Source organism: Aquarana catesbeiana, linkage group LG11 (genome assembly GCF_042186555.1).
Source record: "Aquarana catesbeiana isolate 2022-GZ linkage group LG11, ASM4218655v1, whole genome shotgun sequence".
NCBI classification, from domain to species: Eukaryota; Metazoa; Chordata; class Amphibia; order Anura; family Ranidae; genus Aquarana; species Aquarana catesbeiana.
Window position 1 is genome coordinate 42,342,130 of NC_133334.1, and position 23,334 is coordinate 42,365,463.

General features: G+C 41.3%; 1 protein-coding gene across 5 annotated transcripts in view; it reads left to right on the top strand.

Moving 5' to 3' along the window:
- LOC141111973 (uncharacterized) overlaps positions 1-23,334 on the top strand; it is a 144,875-nt gene that overhangs the window by 72,609 nt on the left and 48,932 nt on the right. For 3 of the 5 annotated variants that reach the window (XM_073604222.1, XM_073604220.1, XM_073604223.1), the window contains 6 exons: positions 425-525; positions 2,659-2,779; positions 11,826-11,956; positions 16,693-16,802; positions 18,642-18,810; positions 22,740-22,844. In XM_073604222.1, coding sequence (XP_073460323.1) covers positions 425-525; positions 2,659-2,779; positions 11,826-11,956; positions 16,693-16,802; positions 18,642-18,810; positions 22,740-22,844 — 737 coding nt within the window. The remainder of the gene's footprint in view (positions 1-424; positions 526-2,658; positions 2,780-11,825; positions 11,957-16,692; positions 16,803-18,641; positions 18,811-22,739; positions 22,845-23,334) is intronic. The other 2 variants (XM_073604221.1, XM_073604225.1) reach the window with 1 other exon arrangement.

Consider the following 23,334-nt stretch of genomic DNA (forward strand, 5'->3'; position numbering starts at 1 on the left):
ATTACATTGTTTGACGCCTTGTATCCCAGTCATGTAACTTCCTCTGAATTAACAGACATTGTTTGCTGCACTAAAAATGAGATTTATTTTTTATGTGCATACGATGCTGAATAATCATCTGTATTGATCTGATCCTGTGTACTTCCCTCTAATTGACTGAATTATTTAATGTGCACGTGGTAACAGTTTTTGCAAGGCAAGTCCAGGTTGCTGTTTGGCAAAATATGGCACGGTTTTGTCAAAGAGCTCTTTGGTGACTTGTGTAGTGTGCTGTGTGGCTAGGGGGAAACTCACAAGATGAATGAGCTGGGGTTGGTAGTGTGGGCTGGTTGAGCTTTGATGTAAAAAAAAAAAAAATACTGCTTTTCCTGTGGCACAAAACTGATTGAGGATGACTGGTTCTTTCCTGGCTGCTCCGATCCAGCCATGGACTCAGGGCAGGTGGAACTGGAGGAGGAGCTGAGCGCAGCGGGGAAAATGAGACCACCACGGAGGAAAGGAAGCAGAGGAGTCACCAAACTGCAGGTCAGTTCTTACATTCTCTGTTTTTCTTAAAAAAATGCTTAAAATGTTACTAAACCCAGGACCCTGCATTAATTATATCTGGTCTCCCACAGTACACGGAAATGCAATTATTTTATATCTGCAAAAGGGGCCAGCCTGAAGTGATCTAGATCTCCTAAACTGACGATTTTGTGTCTTTTGGCTTTTTTTTTTTTTTTTTTTTTTTTGCCTAAGCCCCGAAAGGCACCTCAGTAAAAGCCATTGTGTCCATGCACACATAGACTTTATAGGCATTTAGAAGCAACAAAGTTTGGAAGAAGCCAAAGCTCCATCTCCTGAATGCAGAAGAATCACGTTTAGGAGAGGAGATTTTGGGCATTAAAAAAAAAAAAAAAACGCTAAATGCAGTTAAACTTGTCTAAACGCGCATTTAGTGCTTGAGTGTTCATTTCAATGGCCAGAATAAATTAAAATTCTGGACAATTAAATAAATGCCCAAATCTCTGCTGAACGCGTCTTCATGCGTTTGAAAAAATTGAGAGGCGCTTTTGGGCACAAAAAAAAAAAAAAAAAAAGAAAAGGGAAATGCAGTTAAACCCATCTAAACGCCCCTAGGCCACTAGGCGCATTTAGTGCTTGAGCGGTCATTTCAATGGCCAGAATAAATTGCAATTCTGTAATTCTATTTTCTCCTGTCAGGATAAACAGCGTTTACAATAAACCAATGCATGTGAGGTCTTCAAGAAAGCTTTCTAAATACATTTTTTGTGGTTCGTAAAGCAGCAATGTGACCATTGTAAATTTTATTATCGATGGATCGTGAGGGATGGGGTAAAGACTACTTTGCTTACCCAGATAAAACAGTGACCTCCTCCTTGTTGCCCATTGTTTTGCTGCATTGCCGTTTTCTGTATGGGATCCACTGCCACTCAGTGTGGAAAGAGCAAGGCTATGGGCAGTATTTTTGCAAGCTGAATTATATCTTTCAATGCTACTCCGGGTCTGAACCTGTAGATTGTATTGACAGAATACAGCAGGAAACTGTGAAATAGGAAAGGAGATTGGCAGGATCACCGGGTAGTTCTTCATCTTTGAAAGCTAAAGCTATCAAGGATATCATGTTGTAAAGCGCTGCACAAACTGTTGGCGCAATGTAAATCCTAATATAAAAGTTTTAAAGGAAAAAGAGTGTTTTTTTTGTGCGGTAACATTCTATTTTGAACCCATCCTGATTTCACCTAAAAAAAACAAGTGGGCTTATAGAGAATGCAAGAGGATGACCAATAGAGAGAAAATGCAACTATATTTCAAAAAAAGGATTTAGAACAGGATGAACTTTGATTGTGCCTCAGAGGAGTATAATAAAAAATATACACATACTGAAATTTATAGAAAACTATACAAATTTTATTCATCTGCCATACGAAAAAATCTTCTAAGAATGAGCAGGTTAAAAAGGAGATACAATTTTGGAATTTTGAAGTCAGGGTGTGCCAGTCCCAAACACACTAAAGGAGATATGGCCTACGTGTTTCGCGGACATTTTCGCTTCCTCAGGGCCTTGAGGGTAGCAGCACAGTAGATATCATATAAATTCTAGAAATATCAATGAACAATATATAAGAAACTTGATATATTGAGAACTTAAGTTACTTATATACTGTTCATTGATATTTCTAGAATTTATATGATATCTACTGTGCTGCTACCCTCAAGGCCCTGACGAAGCGGAACTGTCTGCAAAACGCGTAGGGCATATCTCCTTTACTGTGTTTGGGACTGGCACATGTATGACTTCAAAATTCCAAAATTGTATCTCATTTTTAACCTGTTCATTCTTAGGAGATTTGTATGGCAGATGAAAAGTTTGTATAGTTTTCTATAAATTTCAGTATATGTAAATTTTTTATTATACTCCTCTGAGGCACAATCAAAGTCGCGTCCTGTTCTAAATCCTTTTTTTAAAAATAGTTGCATACTCTTAGGGGATGGTGCCTCTGCAGGAGTACCTGTGACTCCACGTCTACCCCAACCTCTATACAATAGGGAGAAAAATAATCACAATCATTTTACAAATCCTACTCTTCTTTTTTTTTTTTTCTGCCAAGTAGAGCCTACTATGTCTGAAACCTAACTGTTTTCTGCTTAATTTAGGATGAATACAATTATGGCAGCAAGAGTTTTGAAGAACAGAGCCTTACCATGGAGAGCAGCGATACCATAGAGGGCGAGAACATGGGAGGTTGGTGGCCTGAATTCGGTTCTCCTAACTCAGGTGTGACCCCACTAGACAGTTTATTGCCCTCTTGTCTGTCCCACCCAGCAGACAAGGGCCGGAGCATGCACTGCGTCACCTCGTGCCTTTTTTGTCCACTCCTTTTTGGTTTGGGTTTTTTTTTGTAAACTAACAGCTCGTTGAGTATTGGTTCCTAACGTTTTAAAGGGACACTATCTCTAGAATAAGGAAACATTTGGCAGTACTGTACATACAAAAATACATATTTTATTAGTATATTTTTCTTTAGTGCAGATCAGATTTGATAAAAAAAATCTAATGTTTTAGTAATTTGTTAATAACATAGATGTTTAGATATGAAAGCTAGGTTCAGTGACTAGGCCTTCCATGCATTTCTGTTTGTAGTAATTTTTCCAGTGGTGTGGTACTTCAGTAAAACCAAGTGTTTTTAGATGTGTAGTGTTAAATTAGTAAGGATTCCTCCATTCTGAGTCCTTGAGAGATAGATACACCAGGGCGGATCAATCCATCCAGCAACTCTCCAAGGTCAGATCATTGCATTAGATAGACTAAAGCTGTCCATACACTGATCATATTCTGCCAGTTCAGCAGGGACTGGTCGAATTTAGATCAATGTGTGGCAGCCCCTGCTCGACAGAAGTCGATCAAAGGATTGGCTTCTCTCGAGCAGGGATGGCCATTCATTGGGGGGCACTCCTCATCTACCTCATGTGTGTCGATGGAGGAATCTGTTAATTTGATTTTCTTTCTTCTTTCTTTTATTCAGTCCGCTACCTAAATGGAAAAAACAAACCACCTATGGGCAACTTTACCATTTCATTAGGTTAAAATAATATGCCTGATTGTGAGCTGAAGTGAACGCCTTAAAGTGTTTCCAATGGCAGAAGTTTTTTTTACCTTAATGCATTCTATGCATTAAGGTAAAAAACCTTCTGGGTACAGCAGTTCCTCCCCCCAGCCCCACTTATACTTTCCTGAGCCCCATCTCGATCCAGCGATGTGCGTGAGAGCAGTGGCTCTCCTGGATCTCTGTCTCCTCATTGGCTTACACAGCAAGGGGAGCCATTGGCTCCTGCTGTTGTCAATCACAGCCAATAAGCCAATTAGGAGAGAGTGGGAGGTGGGGCCAAGCCACGCTCCATGTGTGAGTAACAATGTCCATTCATGGGAGCACACCTGCTCGAATGCCCCCATGGCAAGCTGCTTGTTAGTGGGGTGCACTCGGCAGGGGGGAGCCAGGACCACCAGTGGGGGACCCAAAAAGAAGAGGATCGGGGCTGCTCTGTGCAATGGTAAGTATAACATGTTTGTTTATTTTTTTTTAGTGTAAACCTTTAGAGCCACTTTAAAGCAAAGGGCAATGTAATATAGTATAATACTACTTAAACATTTGCTACATGTGCTATAAGTGTACGTCTGAAAAAAACAAAAACATATGCAGTACATCTCTAGAATACATGCATATGTCTGCATGTTTTATCCTTTAAAAAATGCTACAGGTACAGAAAATACATGTTTATTTTTTTTGTAATCCAGTGAGCTCCTCAATTCCTATTTGAAAGGACAACACAGTGTCTCTACCACACTAAATTCGCAAAAAGGGTTGTCAGCCCTGCCTGTTGGACTATAGACCACCCCTTATATTATGGCAATGCAGCAGTTGGTGGATTGGGGGGGGGGGATTCTTTGGTTAAGCAGGCAGAGCTGATAAACCTGGTTGGGATTTCAGTGCAGAGTCTGCTCCATCGATAAGTCAGGTGCTCACTGGATTCTGGTGGGTCATCAGCTATTTCTCTGTACTAGCCACATTAAAAATAAAAAATGTGCATGCATTGCAGAGCTGTACTACAAATGTTTCTATGCCCTGACACACATTTTGAGTCACACAAGAGTTGTTTGGCAGGGAAGAAGGTCCTCAGTCCTTGATTATATGATTTAGTTCCCACAAAGTATGATGTCACATAGTTAAATTAAAAGAAGACAAAAGTCTATTGAGTTCAACCAGTAGAAATAAAACGTAAATACATTGAAAACCTCCATAAACAGAACCCCATATCCACGTTGATTAAGAAGGTGAAAAAACACTATAAAGCATAGTCCAATTTGCAACAACAGGGCACAAAAATGCTTCCTGATCAACAATCCTGGATATATACTGGATCAATAGTCTCTGGTGTTCTTACTTATAAATTTCCATCATTTATAACTAAATATACCATTAAGCAGCTGTACGGGAATTGGCTTCTGAATAAACAACAAATGGGAAATGAAACTGATATTATATATGCAAAATAGACATTTATAGACAAACCATAGTACTAATTTTGGTATGAACACTGATGATCGATAGTGTCCCTTTAAACTAGTTTATTTTGTGAATATTATTTTGCTCATTTGTTCTGTTTTTTTTTTCTTTTTTTAATTTTGAGGCATGTGCAAGCTGGATGAACTGCCTAGTTTGGCTCATTGGTATTGTGCAGCATTTCTTGTGGGTCTGGTAATGTTTTGTCTCCACTGTTGTACGCTAGGCTCACTGCTGAATATGCTTCCACTTCTCTGTGTGTCGGTGAAGGTAAAGTACAATTTATTAGGGCAGATGGGTGACATTTACGGAGCTGGGTGTCTAGTCAGATCAAATAATGCCCCCACCCTTGATTTTTAAAATTTTTTTCCAAGAAAAAAATCCACCCAACGCTGAAAATGTCAGTGATTTAGATTTGCAAGTTTGTGTTTCTGTAACCTACTTTATTACTGATAACAATCCTCTAAAGATTCCATGACACCATTTCAGGTATCAAACATGAAAAGTTATGTACAGCCAAAATTGTTTGTGCTTTAATAGTGTAGGGAAAGGTTAAAACTCCTATCGGAGGGTTTGTTTTCTCTGTCCCTCTTTCGGTCTTGGAGAAGCAACAGGGAATGAGAGGAAATCTGCCAAAAGTTAAGACGGCCAAACATGGATCAAAATTTGGCCAGTTCAGCAGGCTGATCAACCTCTGTACAACCACCCTGTTGGATTTTCCCCACTCAATCAGTGCTGACAGCTACAGCTGGTAGTGCTGATCAGTGTATTCTGATGGCGAGGGAAGTCTCCCCACTGTAATAGTACAATAGCTAAGCGGGGAGGATCCCCCCATCCACATTGAGTGTGTGGATGGGGGAATCAAGTACTCTTCTATGGACTGTCTTGGGCTAAAGCTGGCCATAGATTATGCAACAGGTATGCATAGGTTGCCGGACAGAAGATCGCTCGATTTCCCCATCAACACCATCAGTGTTGTTGGGGGAATCCCTCCTGCGGAGCTCTTGTGTTCTCCCTGTGGGGAGCCATCCCTGCTTGGAGAGCACAGTAATTTGGCAGTAATCGCATGCTAATAATCCAACATGCTGGTTGTACCCAAATCAGTCAACGGAATAACTAGGGTAAATCAGCCTGCCCATAGATGGATCGAATCTCTGCCAGTCCCTGCTGAACCGGCCAAGATTCGATCCATCTATGGTCGGCTTACGTTCATTCAGAGGCGGCTCTAGACTTTGTGAGGCCTTAGGCAAAACTTAGACATGAGGCCCCACTGTATTATGAACTGTATTAGGAGTGTACAGTATAGGGGAGTGGACAGTACAGGGGGTAGGTAAGTGGGCATAATAAAGATATATTTTCCTCAAGCAGAGCTGCACAGGAAAACTGCTCTCACAGATCCTACCTGTTCTGGTAGGAAGAAAGAAAGAAGGAAGGAAAGAAGGAAGGAAAGAAGGAAGGAAAGAAGGAAGGAAAGAAGGAAGGAAAGAAAGAAGGAAAGAAAGACAGATGGACAGGAAAGAAAGACAGATGGACAGGAAAGAAAGAGAAAGAAAGAAAGAAAGAAAGAGCATCCCCTACATCAGTGTACTCACTTGGAGGCAGGAGGGACTGGATGGATGGATGGATCAGACTCCCCTTTTCCTGGGTTCCAGCTTGAATCTTCCCGCCCACACATCCCCTTCTCTGAGGCAGAGCAGAGAACACTGCCGAGGAGAGTGGGCGGGGCAGACACAGGAGGAGAGGGCGGGAGGAGGAGGAGCAGAAGCTCTCTCTCCTCTTCTGTCTGGCTGTGCGGGCAGCAGGGGGAGGGGGGAGATCTGTCAGAGCTCTACTGAGCGGCTCTCCCTCCCTGTCTGTGATCCGGAGATGTATGTGAGCTCCGATCACACACATCTCACTCACAGCCTGTTATCTCTCCCTGTAGCAGGGCGAGGGGACTCAGGACGGAGATCTCTGCTGCTGAACGAGGCGGCTCTCTAATTAGGTAAACGAGCCAGCTGTGCGAGGCCCCTATGACTGCGAGGCCTGAGGCCACCGCCTATTTCGCCTAATTAGAGAGCCGCCTCTGCGTTCATCTCTTGGCGGTTGCTAAATAAATGCATGTCCTGATCAATGATTTACCCACATTTTGGCCTTTACATACCATTTAAAGGCACATTCTAGTTCAGACAGAACACGAGTCACAGCCCCACCCAATGCACAAATCAGGGATGACATTTGTGGGGTGCTGGCTATTATTTATCTGATAAATTGCCAGGAACTAGCAGTAAAGCAAATAAAAATACAAGCAGAGCTCAGTTATCAGCATTATACTAGAAGCTAGACAATACCTAATAAACATGCAGTAATGTAATGACAACTTGCTGCATGTGTTTTTTACACATGTGTTTACATGTGCTTTTAATATGAAAAATGTTTCCATTTAAAATGTACTGTTCAATTTTTGTTTATGTAAAGGAAAAAACACTCAATGTCAATTTCTATATTTTGGCAGACATTAAACCACACAAATACTTATTAGTGTGCCTGCCATTTATTTTAAAGGGCCTGCATAACACATAATAAACTAAACCTATCATGGTAGACCTATGACTGCCATTGTTCAGTTTGTTATGAATATACTAGTTACTGTGCTATGTCTGGTCGCAGACATGCATGCAGGAAATGAAAGTCAGAATAATGGCAGGATTCTTGGTATGCTCTGGGGCTCATTTATTAAGAGAGAGGATTTTTCTGTCCCCTGTCTGTTATACTTCACAGTACTCGCATTATAACGCAGCCTGCCCATTCCTAAGAGGCGGGTCATTATATACAGCCTGCAGCAAAGAGAAAACCTTGTGATTGGAGGAGAAACTGTTCATGTGTGCTGCCAGAAAAAAAAGGATCAGCTTTTGGTTTTTGGCCACCCTGAGGTGCATTGGGAGCTCATTTAAAATAAACGGGCTGCCTTAACACAGAGCACATTAAGGTTCAACGTAATACTGCATTTAACATGCGTGTCTTACCCCACTGGACAAGTGCTAGAGAGTGAGATTTCTACTTAAAATGCACTTTCATAAAATAATCACAACTTTCAAAAGAGGTAATAGAAATGATGCAGAGAAGTTCACAATATTTTATATATTTTCAGTTCTCACTGTATGTAAGCAATTTATTCTATATATTGTAAGTCGCGTTCTACTTTTCTGTGCATGCTTATGTGATTGCTGTTCAATTTGCTTTGCAAATGTGCGGCTGTAAGTTCTTTTTATTGGCTTTCTAGACTTTGGTTTTTTATGAGTTGCAAGCTTTATTTTAATGTAATACTTTATATTAACGTATTAATTGATTGATAGAAAGGATTGTAGCTTTGTGAACTACCTCCATGTCTTGGATGCTGATGCACTGCTTTCAGATTCTGGTCCACATGAATGATGAAACTTGTGCCAATGCATCTCCATCTGTTGGGAGTCAAGGCCATCATAGTGGGGAGATCAGTTGCTTGTGGAGAACAATAAAAACTTGTCTTGTGAGAATTACACAAACTGCCATTGCTGACATTTCCTTTACAAAAATACACGCTTGTATGCAAAGCAAATGGCTTCAATGTGAATTGCTAAATCAACACAAGCATGCAGATCAGAAATTCGGGAATTATTGGCTACATGTTTGTTCTGAGTAAAGAATACATTTTCAGGGTCAAGTCAGCAATGGTAGCTTGTGGTTTTCCTTTTATAACTGTTTTTCTTCAAAGCAAGGCTACAGATGTCACTTGGGCTGAGACTTTTAAGCATTTGAGACATGGCTTTGCATTGTTTACATGCTATGTTTACTTCCCCACTAGATTAACACAGCATAGTCCTTCTTAAGGATAATTCCACTCAGTCGTGTAAAGTCAACCTTGGATGACATCCATTGTGTTCAGAAACCCCTTAAGCTGGCTTAGGCAGGCCATAGATGGTGCAAATTTCTTTCCTCCAACCACGGATTGCAGGAAAGAAATTTGCATTATTCCCCCATCGGCACAGACAGCGCTGACAGGGGAATCCCTCCTGCCGAGATATTGTGTTCTCCTGGTGGGTGTGGTGGGGTTAGCTGTCCCGCCGGGAGGCAACCATGATTATTGCTGATAGCTAATCTCAAGTAAATCCGGCAGGCTGGTTGTACCCAATTTGATCGATTTAACTTGGTACATTCAGCCTGCCCATACACCGTTCGAATCTCAGCCTGTTCTTGCTGAACCACTGAGATTCGAACCAACTATGGTTGGCCGTTTTTATTTTCTTATTTTTATTCAGCCAGCGAACAAAAAAAAAAAAGATTTATCTATCCACACCAATGAGGTGGATATTGTTATTATTATTGTACAGGATTTATATAGCGCCAACAGTTTATGTAGCGCTTTACAACTTGAGGGTAGACAGTACAAATACAATACACTTTGATACAGTAGGAATCAGAGGGCCCTGCTCCTTAGAGCTTACAATCTAAGAGGGAAGGTCAAGAGATACAAGAGGTAATAACTGTGGGTGATGTGCTGATTGAGAAGATAAATGTACAGTTGTTAGGTGGGGGCCAGATAGGCTTCTCTGAAGAGATGAGTTTTCAGGGATCGTCTGAAAGTGGATAAAGTAGGAGAAAATCGGACAGATTGGGGTAGAGCATTCCAGAGGATGGGGGAGGCTCTGGAGAAGTCCTGAAGGCGAGCATGGGATGAGGTGACAAGGGAGTTTGAGAGCAGGAGGTCTTGGGAGGAGCGAAGAGAACGATTAGGTTGGTATTTTGTGACTAGGTTAGAGATGTAGCTGGGGGCCAGGTTGTGGATGGCTTTGTAAGTTATAGTTAGTATCTTGAATTTAATTCGTTGACTGAGTGGCAGCCAATGGAGGGATTGGCAGAGGGGTGTAGCAGACGCTGAGCGGTTTGTGAGGTGGATGAGCCTGGCAGCAGCATTCATGACGGACTGAAGTGGGGATAGCCTATTTAGAGGTAAACCAATGAGGAGGGAGTTGCAGTAGTCGAGGCGGGAGATGACCAGAGAGTGGATTAGAAGCTTTGTGGTGACATTGGTTAGGAAGGGCGTATCTTGGAGATGTTGCGGAGATTGAGGCGGCAAGTTTTGGATAGTGATAGAATGTGGGGTCGAAAGTTAGTTCAGAGTCCAGGATTACACCTAGGACCTTGGTGTGGGGAGATGGGTTGATAGTTGAGCCGTTGATATTGACAGGGAAATCAGGGGAAGTGGCACCTGAGGGAGGAAATATCATGAGCTCGGTATAGAGGAATATATATGGATAGAGGAATTTCCGCAGCCAGGACATTGTATTCTGACAACGGGACTTGCCACTGTCCGAATGCACTGATCAGTGGTTGATCATGGAAAGTTTTCCAGCATGTTCCTTTGATAGAAGTCGATGTTGACCAGGGATGGTCCCTGCTGAGCCAGCTGAATTTTAATCCCTCTATGGCCAGCTTAAAGTGGTTCTAAAAACTTTTTTTTTTTTACCTTAATGCATTCTGTGCATTAAGGCAAAAACCTTCTGTGCTGCAGAATCCCCTGCAGCTCCCCCTATACTTACCTGAGCAGGATCTCGATTCAGCATTGCTCAAGAGAGTAGAGGCTCCCTCCGCTGGGGCAGATTAGTAGAAGCTGGAGCCATTGGCTCCTGTTGCTGTCAATCAAATTCAGTGACAAGGGAGTAGGGGCAGGACCAAGCTGCCCTGTTTGTGTAAATGGACGAAGATAGGGCAGTTCAGAAGTGAGCACGCACGAGTGCCCCCTTAGCAAACTGCTTTCTAGGAGGGCAATCGCCAAAGGGGAGGAGCCAGGAGTGTCGGCGGTGGGGCTCCTGAAAAGGATCGGGGCTGCTCTGTGCAAAACCATTGCACAGAGCAGGTAACTATGACGTTTATTTTTTTAATAAAAAATAAATAAATCGAAGCTTTAACAACACTTTAAAGCCCTCTCCCCCTTTACTTACCCGATCCAGATCTCGATCCACCACTGTGCATGAGAGCAGAGGCTCTCTCAACTCTTTCCCTCCTCATTGGCGCAGACACAGCAGCAGGGAGCCATTGGCTCCTGCTGCTGTTAATCACAGCCAGTGATGAGGGGCGGAGCCAAGACATGCTTTGTTTGTCTTATGGACACACAGAGTGGGGCTCGGGAGGGAGCACACACAAGTGCCTCTATCGAAAGCGGCTTGCTATGGGGGCGCTCTGTGGAGGGGGGGAGCCAGAAGCAGCAGCGGGGCCCCTGAGAAGAGGGTCGGGGCTACTCTGTTCAAGCAGGTATGCATAGCCTGTTTATTTTAATTTAAAACGGAATACAAGCTTCACAATCACTTTAAGTCACTTAAAGAGAACCAGTAGTTCAGTAATAAACAAAATACTGTGGAGAAGCAGTAGTTTTGAGGTTCATCTAGCCGTGTGTGTTGTTTCACAGTCAAAGTGTGGTGTATTTCTAGCTAGGACACATTTTTAGTTAATTGCTTTGTCACTAGAATTCATTTTATGAAAAAGATACAGAAAATGTTGGAATAGCCAACGTTGTAGCCTTTTTCAGTGAAATAGATGGTGATGGGAAATCTTACAATTAGGTTAACAAAAAAGATACAGGAACTGTTCTGAGGGTATATCTCTGTACTTTGAATATATCTTCTATTACTTTCTGCTGTGTGTCTAGAACAGGAAGTTAAAGGAAATCCTAAACTCTGATGTTGCACATGCAATGACGGTTGAGTGCTTGTATGTGAATTTTTTTTTCCCCTCTAAATTCTTCAGGCTTGCGTGCTGTTGTGGAAGAGCTAGAGCTGGAAAGAAACCAGCTTCAGGAGCAGATCATGACACTGGAGGAGCGATGCCAGGAGCTAGAGGACAGGCTACAGCTGCAGCTTCGTATTGAAAATTTACAGGTATGTTTTTGTAGTAATCATGCACATGGGTGACTGCACAATGGAGGTTTTCATATGAGTAATCTGGAGCATGATGCACCTTGATTTTATCCACACTGAGAAAGAGCCTGTTTTGTCCTACTTTTGCTGCATCATTGTGTAGTTCATCACTTTTAGCTTAAAGTATACCTAAAGGCAATTTTTTTAAAATTTTGGATAGAGTAGAGAGGGATTAGACTGCTTGTCAGGTTTTATTGCGGTCTGTGCCCCGTTAGAGGTTCGCCCCCTCTATTTTGCCCTATTTACCATTCTCGAAAGTGAAAGTAAAGAAAAATGCCAAGTTTTGGGTTGTGCCAAGAACAGTAAAAAGGGGGAAATGTTTCAGTGGGGACACTAGTTCTGGGGACCCTAAGGAATTCCCTTAACTTGCAGGGATTTCCTCTCAATTCCTGTTTGGCTAGGGGACAAGAAGTGAAGGGAAATCTCTTTAATGGGACACAAATGGCGAAAAAAAAAAAAAATTCTGTCGGAGGTTATAACCCTCCCTTGCTCTATCCAAAAGAAGAAAAAAAAGTCTTGCCTATAACTCTACTTTAAGTATGAAGTCCTTCGATACCTGCCTTTCCTCTAATACAGGTGACCAATCACTAGCTGAGCTTTCTGCCTCATTTTCTTTGTCTTGTAATCGCGCCTTTTAATACAGGTAACATTTGATGTAGATGAAGAGACGCTTCCCTTCTCCAAGGTGTGTGTTTGGCGTATAGGGTGAAAGTAACACCATATGATCTGTGTGTGTCGCACTTATTTCGTATGCACTGTTCCCATATACACTTCATGGGCAAGAGTTTGTGGGCCCTTCACCACTCACATCTACACGATATGAGCAAAAGTATGTGGAAGCCCCTCCGAATTACTACATTTAGTTGTTTCCAGTGAAGGGTACTCAATTCTACAGTATACAGAGACATTTTAGACAATTGTGCATTTTCACCCTTGTGGCAGCAGGAAGGCCCGTTTCTGTTCCACCTTGAATGTATCCCTGTGTACGAAGCCAGGTCCATAAGGATATGGTTTGGCAAGTTGTTTTTTGTTTTTTTTTTTTGTTTTTTTTGTGGAGGAACTGGAGTGGACTGCAAAGAGTCATAACCTCAACCCTACTGAACACTTCTTAAATGAATGGGAACACCAAATACAAGCCAAGTCATCATTTTCATAATTGGTGCCTGACCTCATAAATGGTGTATTGGGTGCATAGTCAGAAATTCCAACACAAACACTTCAAAATCTCGTGGAACACTGTAGACTGGTAGAGGTGGTGGAGAGAGAGCTCTATAATAAAGCAGAACTATACTGCATCTGAGCGCTGCAAAGCAAAAATGCTGTTTTGATACATTTTTTATATTCAGAGCAAATTCCCCCAAAAATCCATGTCTCCATGCTTTATTTTGACAAGAAATCACTTTGAAAAACCCCACCTAGTATTTCTGGTCATGGCCATCTTGAGGAAGGGCAGATGATTCATGTAGCATTGACTTTCTGCCCAGGCATACAAGCAGGAGGGCAAGCTTAGCTGAGAAAGGACTCCTAGGATGTATGACATCATTTAACTAGGCAAGAAACCAGGAAGTAACTGAAGAAACTTAAGAAAAGTAAATATGATACACTTTCCTATTTATTTACTAATGCTATTAGCATAAGGATTAAAAATCGTCAATGTTGATTGAGAGCATGAATTTTCACTTTAATGTCTGTGGTTTCAAAAAAAGAATGTCCAACAAGCTCATATAGATGTGATGATCAGATCCCCACAAACTTTTGGCCGTAGAGTGTTGCTGTGCTTTGCTTTGCTTATAACACGTTTGATGCTACCTGTCAAAACAGAGTTTTTGTGACAAGCGGCTTAGATTTAACAGCCCCTCTTTAATCAAACATGCCTACCATGAAATAAAGTTGTGCTCATAACCTGCTTGATTATTGAAGCCATGAGCACTGTGTATGCGCAAGAAGCATGTGAGCACCTCCAGTAATACACATCTTTGAAAGCAAAACGTCAAACAAACAGAATTATTTTGGTGGAGGGGGGCAGAAGAGAAATAGGAAGTTTAGTTGGGCCCCTCCTGGTCTTTATGTACTGGTAGAGGCCCTGCACTTTATTGTTCTCCCCTGTACTTCTGTCAGCTGGACCATTATTGTGTAACTGCTTAGCCGTACAATGCATGGCCAAACAGCTTACACACACAGCCTGCAAGAGCCCTGCATTGCACCCATGTTCTGCTGATCGTGGGTGCAATGTTTTCCAGGCTCCCAGTAAAAAATGAATAAATGCACTTTTTTTTTTTACCTGCAAAAAGATGTGCATTTATAATTTTTTTTTTTTTTTCTTAAAGGTGAACTTATCCTTTTAACCATTGCACCACAGTTGAGCCCCACTGCAAGGTGGAATTTTCAGATTTCCTTTAGTTAGGCTTTAAGGACACCCAGGCTGATAAGGCCTCATATGCAGTTATTTAATCTTGACTTGTAAGATCAAGCAGCTGTTTTCAAAACATTTAACAAGCCTTGGGGCCAATAAAGTACTTTTAGATCCAGTTTGAGAGTGCTGCCTATAGCTATAAATACATTTTTATCAGTCTTCCGCAGGCTTTTAACAAACGTCAAGCTGCAGACATGCATACAAAGGCCAAAATGCGCAGTGTGTGCCATATAAAACAGCAAAGGTTATATACATGGATAGAATCCTTAAACACAGCTTTAAAACTGGCAGTTTAGGCTTTGCTTAAATTAGAGTTAAAATATTATCCACATAATGAAAAAAAGAAGATGAAACAAGGTTGGCATTGCCCTTTATGCCCATTTTTATAAAAGAAATAAAATAGCCGTACATGGCTCGAAATTCAGCCTGGCTTGACAAAAGTAGATTTAAAAATTGACAGCCAGGTGTCAAATGATTGGCCAGATTGGCAGTGCCTGCATCTAATTAGAGATGTGCAAGATGAAAATAATTTGTTTAATTTCGGATTCGGTCATTAAGTTAATAATTTTGTTTTCTTAAATAAACAAGGTATTTGAAAAAAACAAGAAAAACTCATTCACCATTGCACCAAAGAAAAAAATAAGCGAAAAAAGTCCTGAGAAAATAAAATGGTGAAAAAAAGCCGTTGCTTGTGAATGATAAACTGATGAACCTAATCACTTAAAAACTAAAAGTGAACAGCAGCACTAAAATATCAAACAATTAATTGTAGTGATGAAACATAGCAAACATAATAAACATCAATATGTGTTATAAAGGTGTTAAATTCTTAAAGCTAACACAGTAAACCAAAGAAAAATGGTGTAGTAAATAGAAAAATAATGTGTAAAAGTCCACAAAGAAATCACAAAAAGTAGTGCAAAAGATGCCAAAGTGCAGATCTGATCACCCTTTGGAGGATCGCTTCCATGCACTTTGGCATCTTTCGCAATAATATTTTGTTTTCTTTGTGGACTTTTACACATTTTTCTATTTTCTACACCATTTTTTCTTTGGTTTACCATGTTGGCTTTAAGAGTTTAACACCTTTATAACACATATTGATGTTTACTATGTATGCTATGTTTCATCACTACAATTGTTTTTTTCATATTTTAGCACTGCTGTTCACTTTTAGTTTTTAAGTGATTAGGTTCAGTAATTTTGTTTTGTCATATTTGTTATGTTAGAATGATTTGTTTTCGGATTTAATTTTGTATATTCAAATTTGTTTCACATATTCGTTATTTTCAAATTGATTCAAAATTCATTTGAATTTAAAAATGGAAACCTATTGCAAGAAATATAGTTGTGAAATAAGATGATGATTCCTACTTAGGCTGCTTAATAGAATAGAAAAGAATAAAATAGAATAGAAAATATGGGAAGCCTAAAATAATAAGGCTGTCATCTGTGCAGAAGTGGAGAGAAAATCATCCGTTGGGGACAGCTGCCTGAGGCTGGATTCACACCTATGCATTTTTAGTGCTTTTTGCATTTTGCAGATTTGCACTACGGAACGTATTCCATAGGAAACCATGTTATATGGACTGTAGTGCAAACTGCAAAATGCAAAAAGCACTAAAAATGCATAGGTGTGAATCTAGCCTAAGAGAGTGTATTTTTCCCTCACTTTGGGAAGATTTTTTTCTTGTCACCAGCATAGAAATTGAAGCCATTTCCTACCCCTATCCAAAACCTTGATGGAGATGCACTTGAATTTTTCCAATATGAGCAATTTAGTGAAGGCTAATAGAAAAAAAGGGACCACATCTCTTTTAAAGGCTTTTTTTCCTCTATGTGGATGGCATATTTGATCAAAGAATGGTCTTTCAGGACTAGACAGTAGTTTGAGTTTGTGGTTTTAATTGGATTTTAACACAACATTTGAATATGAAGCACTGTTGATAATTTGTGGTATTAAAATTTTCTTTAAATTTATTGTGTTTGCCCAGTTTATATTTTTTAAAAGTGTGATGTATGAACAGCAAACAGTTCTGGTTACATCCATTTTCCTTGTCAAAGATGAGGAAGCTAGATTACTTTTCCTTTCGAAACCTCTTAATATTGTGAAGAGTACTCCTGGTTGTTCTGTAGTCTGGTGAGGGGTTTACACTCAGGACGTTACCTCTTTTTCTCGGTTTCTTGAACTTCCCTTTTTTCAACAACACGGGTGATAAATGTTTGGTTTGTGATCTGTTTTGTGGCCAGGCTTAAAGAAACTTTGAATTCCTTTTTGTTTCAGGGTGAAAATGAGCGGCTGCAGTTACAAGTCTCCCAGATGCGACATCAGCAGACCCAAGAGTCTGAAAAACACCATGATCTCATATCCACCTTGAATGACCAACTTAAAGGGTATGTCCCCACAAATGTTATCACTTTGGGTAATAGAAGTTGCGTCAATAGAATTCTGTTTTGTATTGGAGTAAGGAAATGCCAGTACCTAATTGAGCAAATGGTGCTGCCTTTATTTATTTGTGTCTCTTGGGCTTTAGTCATGAGAGTTAATTACGGATGATCCTTTACTGGTCTTAAGACTGGCAGTAGTTGTGTTTAGTGTGATTTTATATCCTTAGGATATGAAATGATTTTTGTGTGTGTGTTTTCGTGTTTACTATACATACAATTTCTTGCCCCACATCAAAGGGACTAAATATATACATTTATTAACCTGCAGCCACTAAGGGCCTTAATAACCTGTTTGTGCGTAGACTAAAATAAGGTTTAAGCTACCGCTCACCCAACCTGATCCATGTAGACTGTGTATGGTGGCCTCAGCCAGAGCTGCTCCATTGACCACACCCCCTGATGTGTTTTGCTCCGCCCATTGGGGCTCAGTCAGGTGGGAGGCAAGAACAGGACGAGAGAACTTGTGCATTATCAGCCATGAAAGCAAGTGAACAAATGGTGTGTCTTATTAATGTGATGATGGGAATGTTTGTGAAGTGGGAAAAAAACATGAGAAATGAAAGAATAAAGTGAAAAAAAGATAAAACTAAGAGCTTAATAATAAGAATAAAGGAAAATGACGAAAAATAAAAGTAAAAATAAGATTAATAAAGAAAAATATAAAAATAAAGTTATGAGGTGAAAATAAAAAATAAATAAAATCAAGAATTATTATAGGAAGACTACATACACTGCTATGTGAATAAGACCTGTGTATTCATAAATATTAAAGTTTCCTTCACACTATTTTCCTGCCACTATTTGCAAATTTACAGATTGTAAGATTGAAAAAATATCTTGTGTAGCGAAAGCTTATAGCTAGTTCTGGTCAGTAGATGGCATTGGGACAAAATTAAGCACGGGTTACTCTCGAGCCAAAATTATTTTTAAGATTTGAGAGGGAGGAAGATGTGAAGTTTAAAGGGGTTGTAAAGGCAGAAGGTTTTTTTTTTTTTTATCTTCATGCATTCTATGCATGAAGATAAAAAGCCTTCTGTTTGCAGCAGCCCCCCTAATACTTACCTGAGCCAGGTCTCTATCCAGCGATGCCTTGGCCATCCGGGACTCCCCTCCTCATTGGCTGAGACACAGTAGCGGCGCAATTGGCTCCTGCTGCTGTCAATCAAAGACGGCCAATGAGGAGAGAGAGGGGACGGGGCCTGAACCGCAGCTCCGTGTCTGAATGAATACATGGAGATGCGTTTCGTCTCAGGTGCACCCCATAGCAAGTTGCTTGCGTGGAGGCACTCAAAGGGAGGGAGGGGCCAGGAGAGCCGAAAAGATCGGAGAAGAGGAAGATCTGGGCTGCTCTGTGCATAATCACTGCACAGGGCAGGTAAGTATAACATGTTTGTTATTTTTATTGAGAAAAAAAAAAAAGAGACTTTGCAATCATTTTAACTCACAACAGAGACCTCACTAGTGCAGTAGGACTTGGGGTTGGGAAAAGGACTTTGCTGCAACAATAAAGAGCATTTTATGGTCAGTACAAAAATTCTGTTTTTCGGAAGGCAACCTAAAATTTCAGCCTCCTTATTTCCTCAAGACAGGTTTCCTAAAGTGAAACTTTAGGGGGGAAAAAAAATTGGCACACTGTATTTTTAATGCAGGGGAGAAGCTAACGGGGTAGCTCCAGGACATGACAGTGCTGGAGAGAAGTGAATATAGTTCTTTACAGTGCTTTAAGACTCTTGTTAGTAACCTCTGTACCATTACACAAAAACTTGAATGTGGAATATTTCTTAGTTTGACCAATAGGAATGCGTTTCTTGAGAATTCTCTTGTGGAAAAAGAGCAAACTATCCTGGAAGCAACATCACGGCTGGATCAGCTAGGAGCAGTGAGGAAAGCTTTGCAAGAAAAAGAGACTGCAAACAAAGAGCTCCTAGAGAAGCTGGACGAGTCTGAGCATCAGGTCAGCCATATATTACATTTATGGGATTGGTTCCACCTTAATTGTCCCTCTGTATGCTCTGTCCATGCTTTGTCTTATCTTGTTAAGAGATCAGAGATCATTGCTAAAATTTGTTATATATGTGTGTAAATTAACTCTTTAATGTAGAACTTTGAGTAAATATCAAATTTGGCCTTATTTATTTACTATCATTAATTATTAATATTTTTAAAGCATAAGTGCAGAAAAAAAAACATAAATATATTTTCTTAAAATTTAACTCAAACCCCCGAATGTGCGCCAGCCCGCCACATCCTTCATACTAGGGTTGTCCCGATACCGATACTAGTATCGGTATCGGCACCAATACCAAGCATTTGCCCAAGTACTTGTACTCGGGCAAATGCTCCCGATGCTTCCACCGATACTATGACAGTCAGCGGTGATTGGCGCGTGGGGGAGTTACAAGCTTCTCCCCCCGCAGCTTTCAGCTGCTTTAGTGACATACAGCGGTGATCGGTGCTTGTAACTCCCCCACACACGATCACCGCTGACTGTCACCTCATCCCCCTTAGTCCCCCTCCGTTCCTCTGTCCCCCTCCGCTGTCCTGCTCCGTTGCTCTGTCCCCCTCCGTTCCTCTGTCCCCCTCCGCTGTCCTGCTCCGTTGCTCTGTCCCCCTCCGTTCCTCTGACCCCCTCCGCTGTCCTCCTTCTTTGCTCTGTCCCCCTCCGTTGCTCTGTCCCCCTCCGCTGTCCCCATCCGTTCCGGCTTTCCGCTGTCCCCCTCTCTCTTCCTCTGTCCCCTCCGTTCTGCTGTCTCTCCACTGTGTGAATGGACAGAGTCAGCTGACTCTGTCTCTTCACATAACTGAAACATTGTAATCACCTGTGATTACGATGTGTCAGTTTATGAATGGATAGGAGCTGCTGTCTTCTCTCCATTCATTGTCAGTGCAGCTGAGGCTGCAGAGAAAGGGACTGGGGAATCTCTATCCTCGGTCTCTTTCTCTGTCTCAAGGGGAGATATCAGAGGTCTGTTAAGACCCCTGATATCTCACCAAAGCCCCCCAACAGGGCTGATTAAAAAAAAAAAACACACATAGTGCAATAAAGAATAAAAAAAAAAATTAAATTGTAAAAAATAATAAATGTAAATGAAAAAAAAACACACACACACACCGTTCACTCCCCCCCCCCCCCTAAAAAAAGCACTGTCACGTGACATTAAAAAAAAGTATCGGTAATCGGTATCGGCGAGTACTTGAAAAAAAGTATCGGTACTTGTACTCGGTCCTAAAAAAGTGGTATCGGGACAACCCTACTTCATACTATGCAGTACTGTTGATCCTGCATTGTATGTGATTGCGTTGGCAAGCAGTGTAGCACGTAGAGTGAGCTGCAAGGTGCTATACAGGGCTATCATCTGGAAGATGATCTGCAGCTGTATCAGCTAATGGCCCTTCCTTGGGCCCTGAGCATTGTGGACCTTTTCACTGGAGTCTAATCAACAATTTAAACTATGTGTTATGGCCATACGTGGCTCCTACCACCTCCTAAGGCATCATTTTTACTGTGTGAAAAGTGCTTGCATTTCTCCCAGGCCCCACTAGGGACTGTCATAGTACTGTGCAGGTTTCAGATTCCTAAGCCAGTGCATGCATGCACCATCTTTAATCTTGGCACATGGAGGGCTGACACAGAACTGCTCTGTTGGTAGTATTTCACAGTTTCACATTATGTTGTGTATTGACCCAAATAACCTAGACCCTCACCGCCATTGTCCCTGCTAATCTGCAGTGGGTTGTGAGTAATCTTTATTAGCAACACCTCACTGTATTCTGTTTTTCTCTTCAGCGGCTTGTGGTGGCTTAATGGCCCCTACTACTCCACAATGTTCTGCGAGTAATTCACATTGCCAGTATCTCACTAGGTACTATTGGTACAACAGCATTTGGCATCCTAGTCTTGTAGTCTGGTGGTGGTGGTTTTGCAGTCAGTGGTCCTGCAGTCTATAGTCCTAGGCATGAACTGCCCTCCTTTTGTTCTATAGTCATTTTTTTTTAGTTTAGTTGGTTACATAGCGTTGCCTTACATCCTGTGGTGACACAGTTACAAATGTCTTTTTTCCCCCTTTCTGATATGCAAATGGTCTGTGAGTATCCCTTGCAGGATTGTTCCATTTGCTCTATATTGAATATCATCCTGTGGTTCTGAACTGCTGATGGCCATTGGGCTCTTCTGTTCTGTGGTCAGTCAGTGGGTAACCTTTGCTGGTGCTGTCTTACTTTCTGTTGATATAACAATTCATGCTGGCCTAGGCATGCATGGGCTTTGACGCCTACTGCACTGCAGTGGGTTGGGGAGTATCCTCTTTTGCTACAGTTCCTCTGGGTCCAGTTAGTACAGCAATATTTGATGCCCTTCTCAGGCGACGCCATGCCCCCCCCCCCCCCCCCCACTGCTCTGCAGCAGGTCTGTGTATAGTTGTTGGTACTTTGGCCTGTGGTGGCTTCATCACAGCCATTCCAGGACAGGTTATGGTGCCCTGGCCATGGTTGACTTTGTCCCTCCCTTGTGGAGGGCCTCCAGTGTTTCCATTTTACTCAGTCACTGTTCCCTCCGCTGCAGCTGAGTCCTGAGCCCACTCTTTTGGTGCAGTCTTGCTTATGTGTGGGTGTGTTTTCCATTGACTATCTCGATATTGTGGGGTATCTCTCCACGTTACGTAGTCTCAGATTGCGTGAGTCTCAGTCAATCTGTCATTTTCTCTCCTCTGTTTCTTTCTACAGCCTCTGTTCTTCTGAGGCCAATGCAGAAGTGTACCATGTCCCATCAGATGAGTTGGTATGAGGGAATGTTTTGTCTACGGGCATATTCTCTAGACCTGCAGGTCATTTATGTTGGCGACTTAGGCCTTCTCTAGTCCTTTTATAGTTCTTATCCCTCACTCATCTCCAGTCTCCAGAAGTAGTCTGGATCTACGGTGGGTCTTGGAGCATTCTAAGGTCTAGTCTCAGTCTTAGTGATTCTTTTCAGGGGGCTGTTTGCCCTCTCCTCTTGGTGGAGGTCTTTGTACAGCGTATTGCTTTTCCTGTCTGTCTCTGGTGACTGTTCCTTTTGGACCGCCCATTAACTTTTCTCAGGAACTTTTCCCTCTTTTGTACTTGCACTCATTGCTGACTTCTTGTTCTTGCTTCTGTGCAGCGAGTTCTGAGTTTGTGGCTTTCACAGGTAAGGAATTTTTCCTTGTTCCTCCTTATGGTCTAAGTTGTTTTCAGGACAGGGCTTCTTTTACGTCCTAAGGTGTTTCCTTCATCTTAACCAGGACTTGGTTCTGCCTTTTCTCTATCCTGGTCTTGCTTTTCTATTGTCTGCTACAATTTCTTCTCTTCAGTCCGACTCTGATGCCTGTTTGGAAGGGCTTCTAGTTGCCCTCTGAGGGCTTTGTTCTCCTCTTTTCCACATGTTATGTGGGCCTTTTGGCATCTCTCTGTTTAGCCCACCCCTCAGTTGGTCTGCTTTTAGATTTCTTAGTAATGATGAATATCGTGTCCTGTACTACATGATTAAAAAAAATTTGGATTTTTCACTTGCAAGTAAAACCTGTCTCTTAAAAGTACATTACATGACACAGGTTCTTCTCCCATGTTTTTATGATTTGCCTATTGCTTGTTATAAAACTGGCTAGCTGGTAGTGGGTGGGGTTATATGGGTCATGGTCCTGCAGCTTTTCTTTCTGCTTGCCTCCAATCACCTGAGGATGTCAGCATATAACCCAGGATTGAAAAATACGGTTTTCTTTTCTGTGCTCTTTAAAAAAAACTGATTTTACTGGTAAGTGAAAAATGCTATATTTCAGGAGATCAGAAATTATAGCGCTCATATTTCTCTCATGGCTTACTTTAAACATTTGTTTTAGTTCAATGACTGACTTAATTTGAATTTTTCAGCTTGAAGAGGTCAAAAAGAAGCATAGGGCATTGGAAGCTGAAAATGCAACATTAAAACAATCCAACAGTGAGCTCACAGAGAAGGTGTCTGCATTCAAAGAGAAGGTAAGCCTTAAATTTTGCTTGGGGAATGATGATCGCTCTGTGTAGAATTTGTGTGTTGAATTAGTTTGGCAGGTTCGTTGATATTGACAGTCTTGATAATTGATCAACCTTTAAAATAGCCACCACCATATTGCTTAGGTGACAGTTCTGTTGGTTTTAACATTGAAGACATGTCAATGGACACTATTCAACTGTATCTGGAGACTACTTACTTGGAAGCAAGAAAAAAAGAAAACTAAGTGAAAATATAAGTAATTTTACTAGAGGTAAAATTATATGGTATATGGATACTTTTTTTTTTTTTTTATTGTAGTTTTGAATAAAGTAGGGATTGGTTAGAACATCTGTCAGGTTTTTATTGTGTCCCACCTCTTCCAGAGACAGCTGCCTAGCAAGGGGGTATTCCCTCACTTTTAAGAGATTTCCTTTTACTTCCTGCTACATCCCCAATCAGACACATACAGCAAAAAATACTGACCAAAGTTTATCT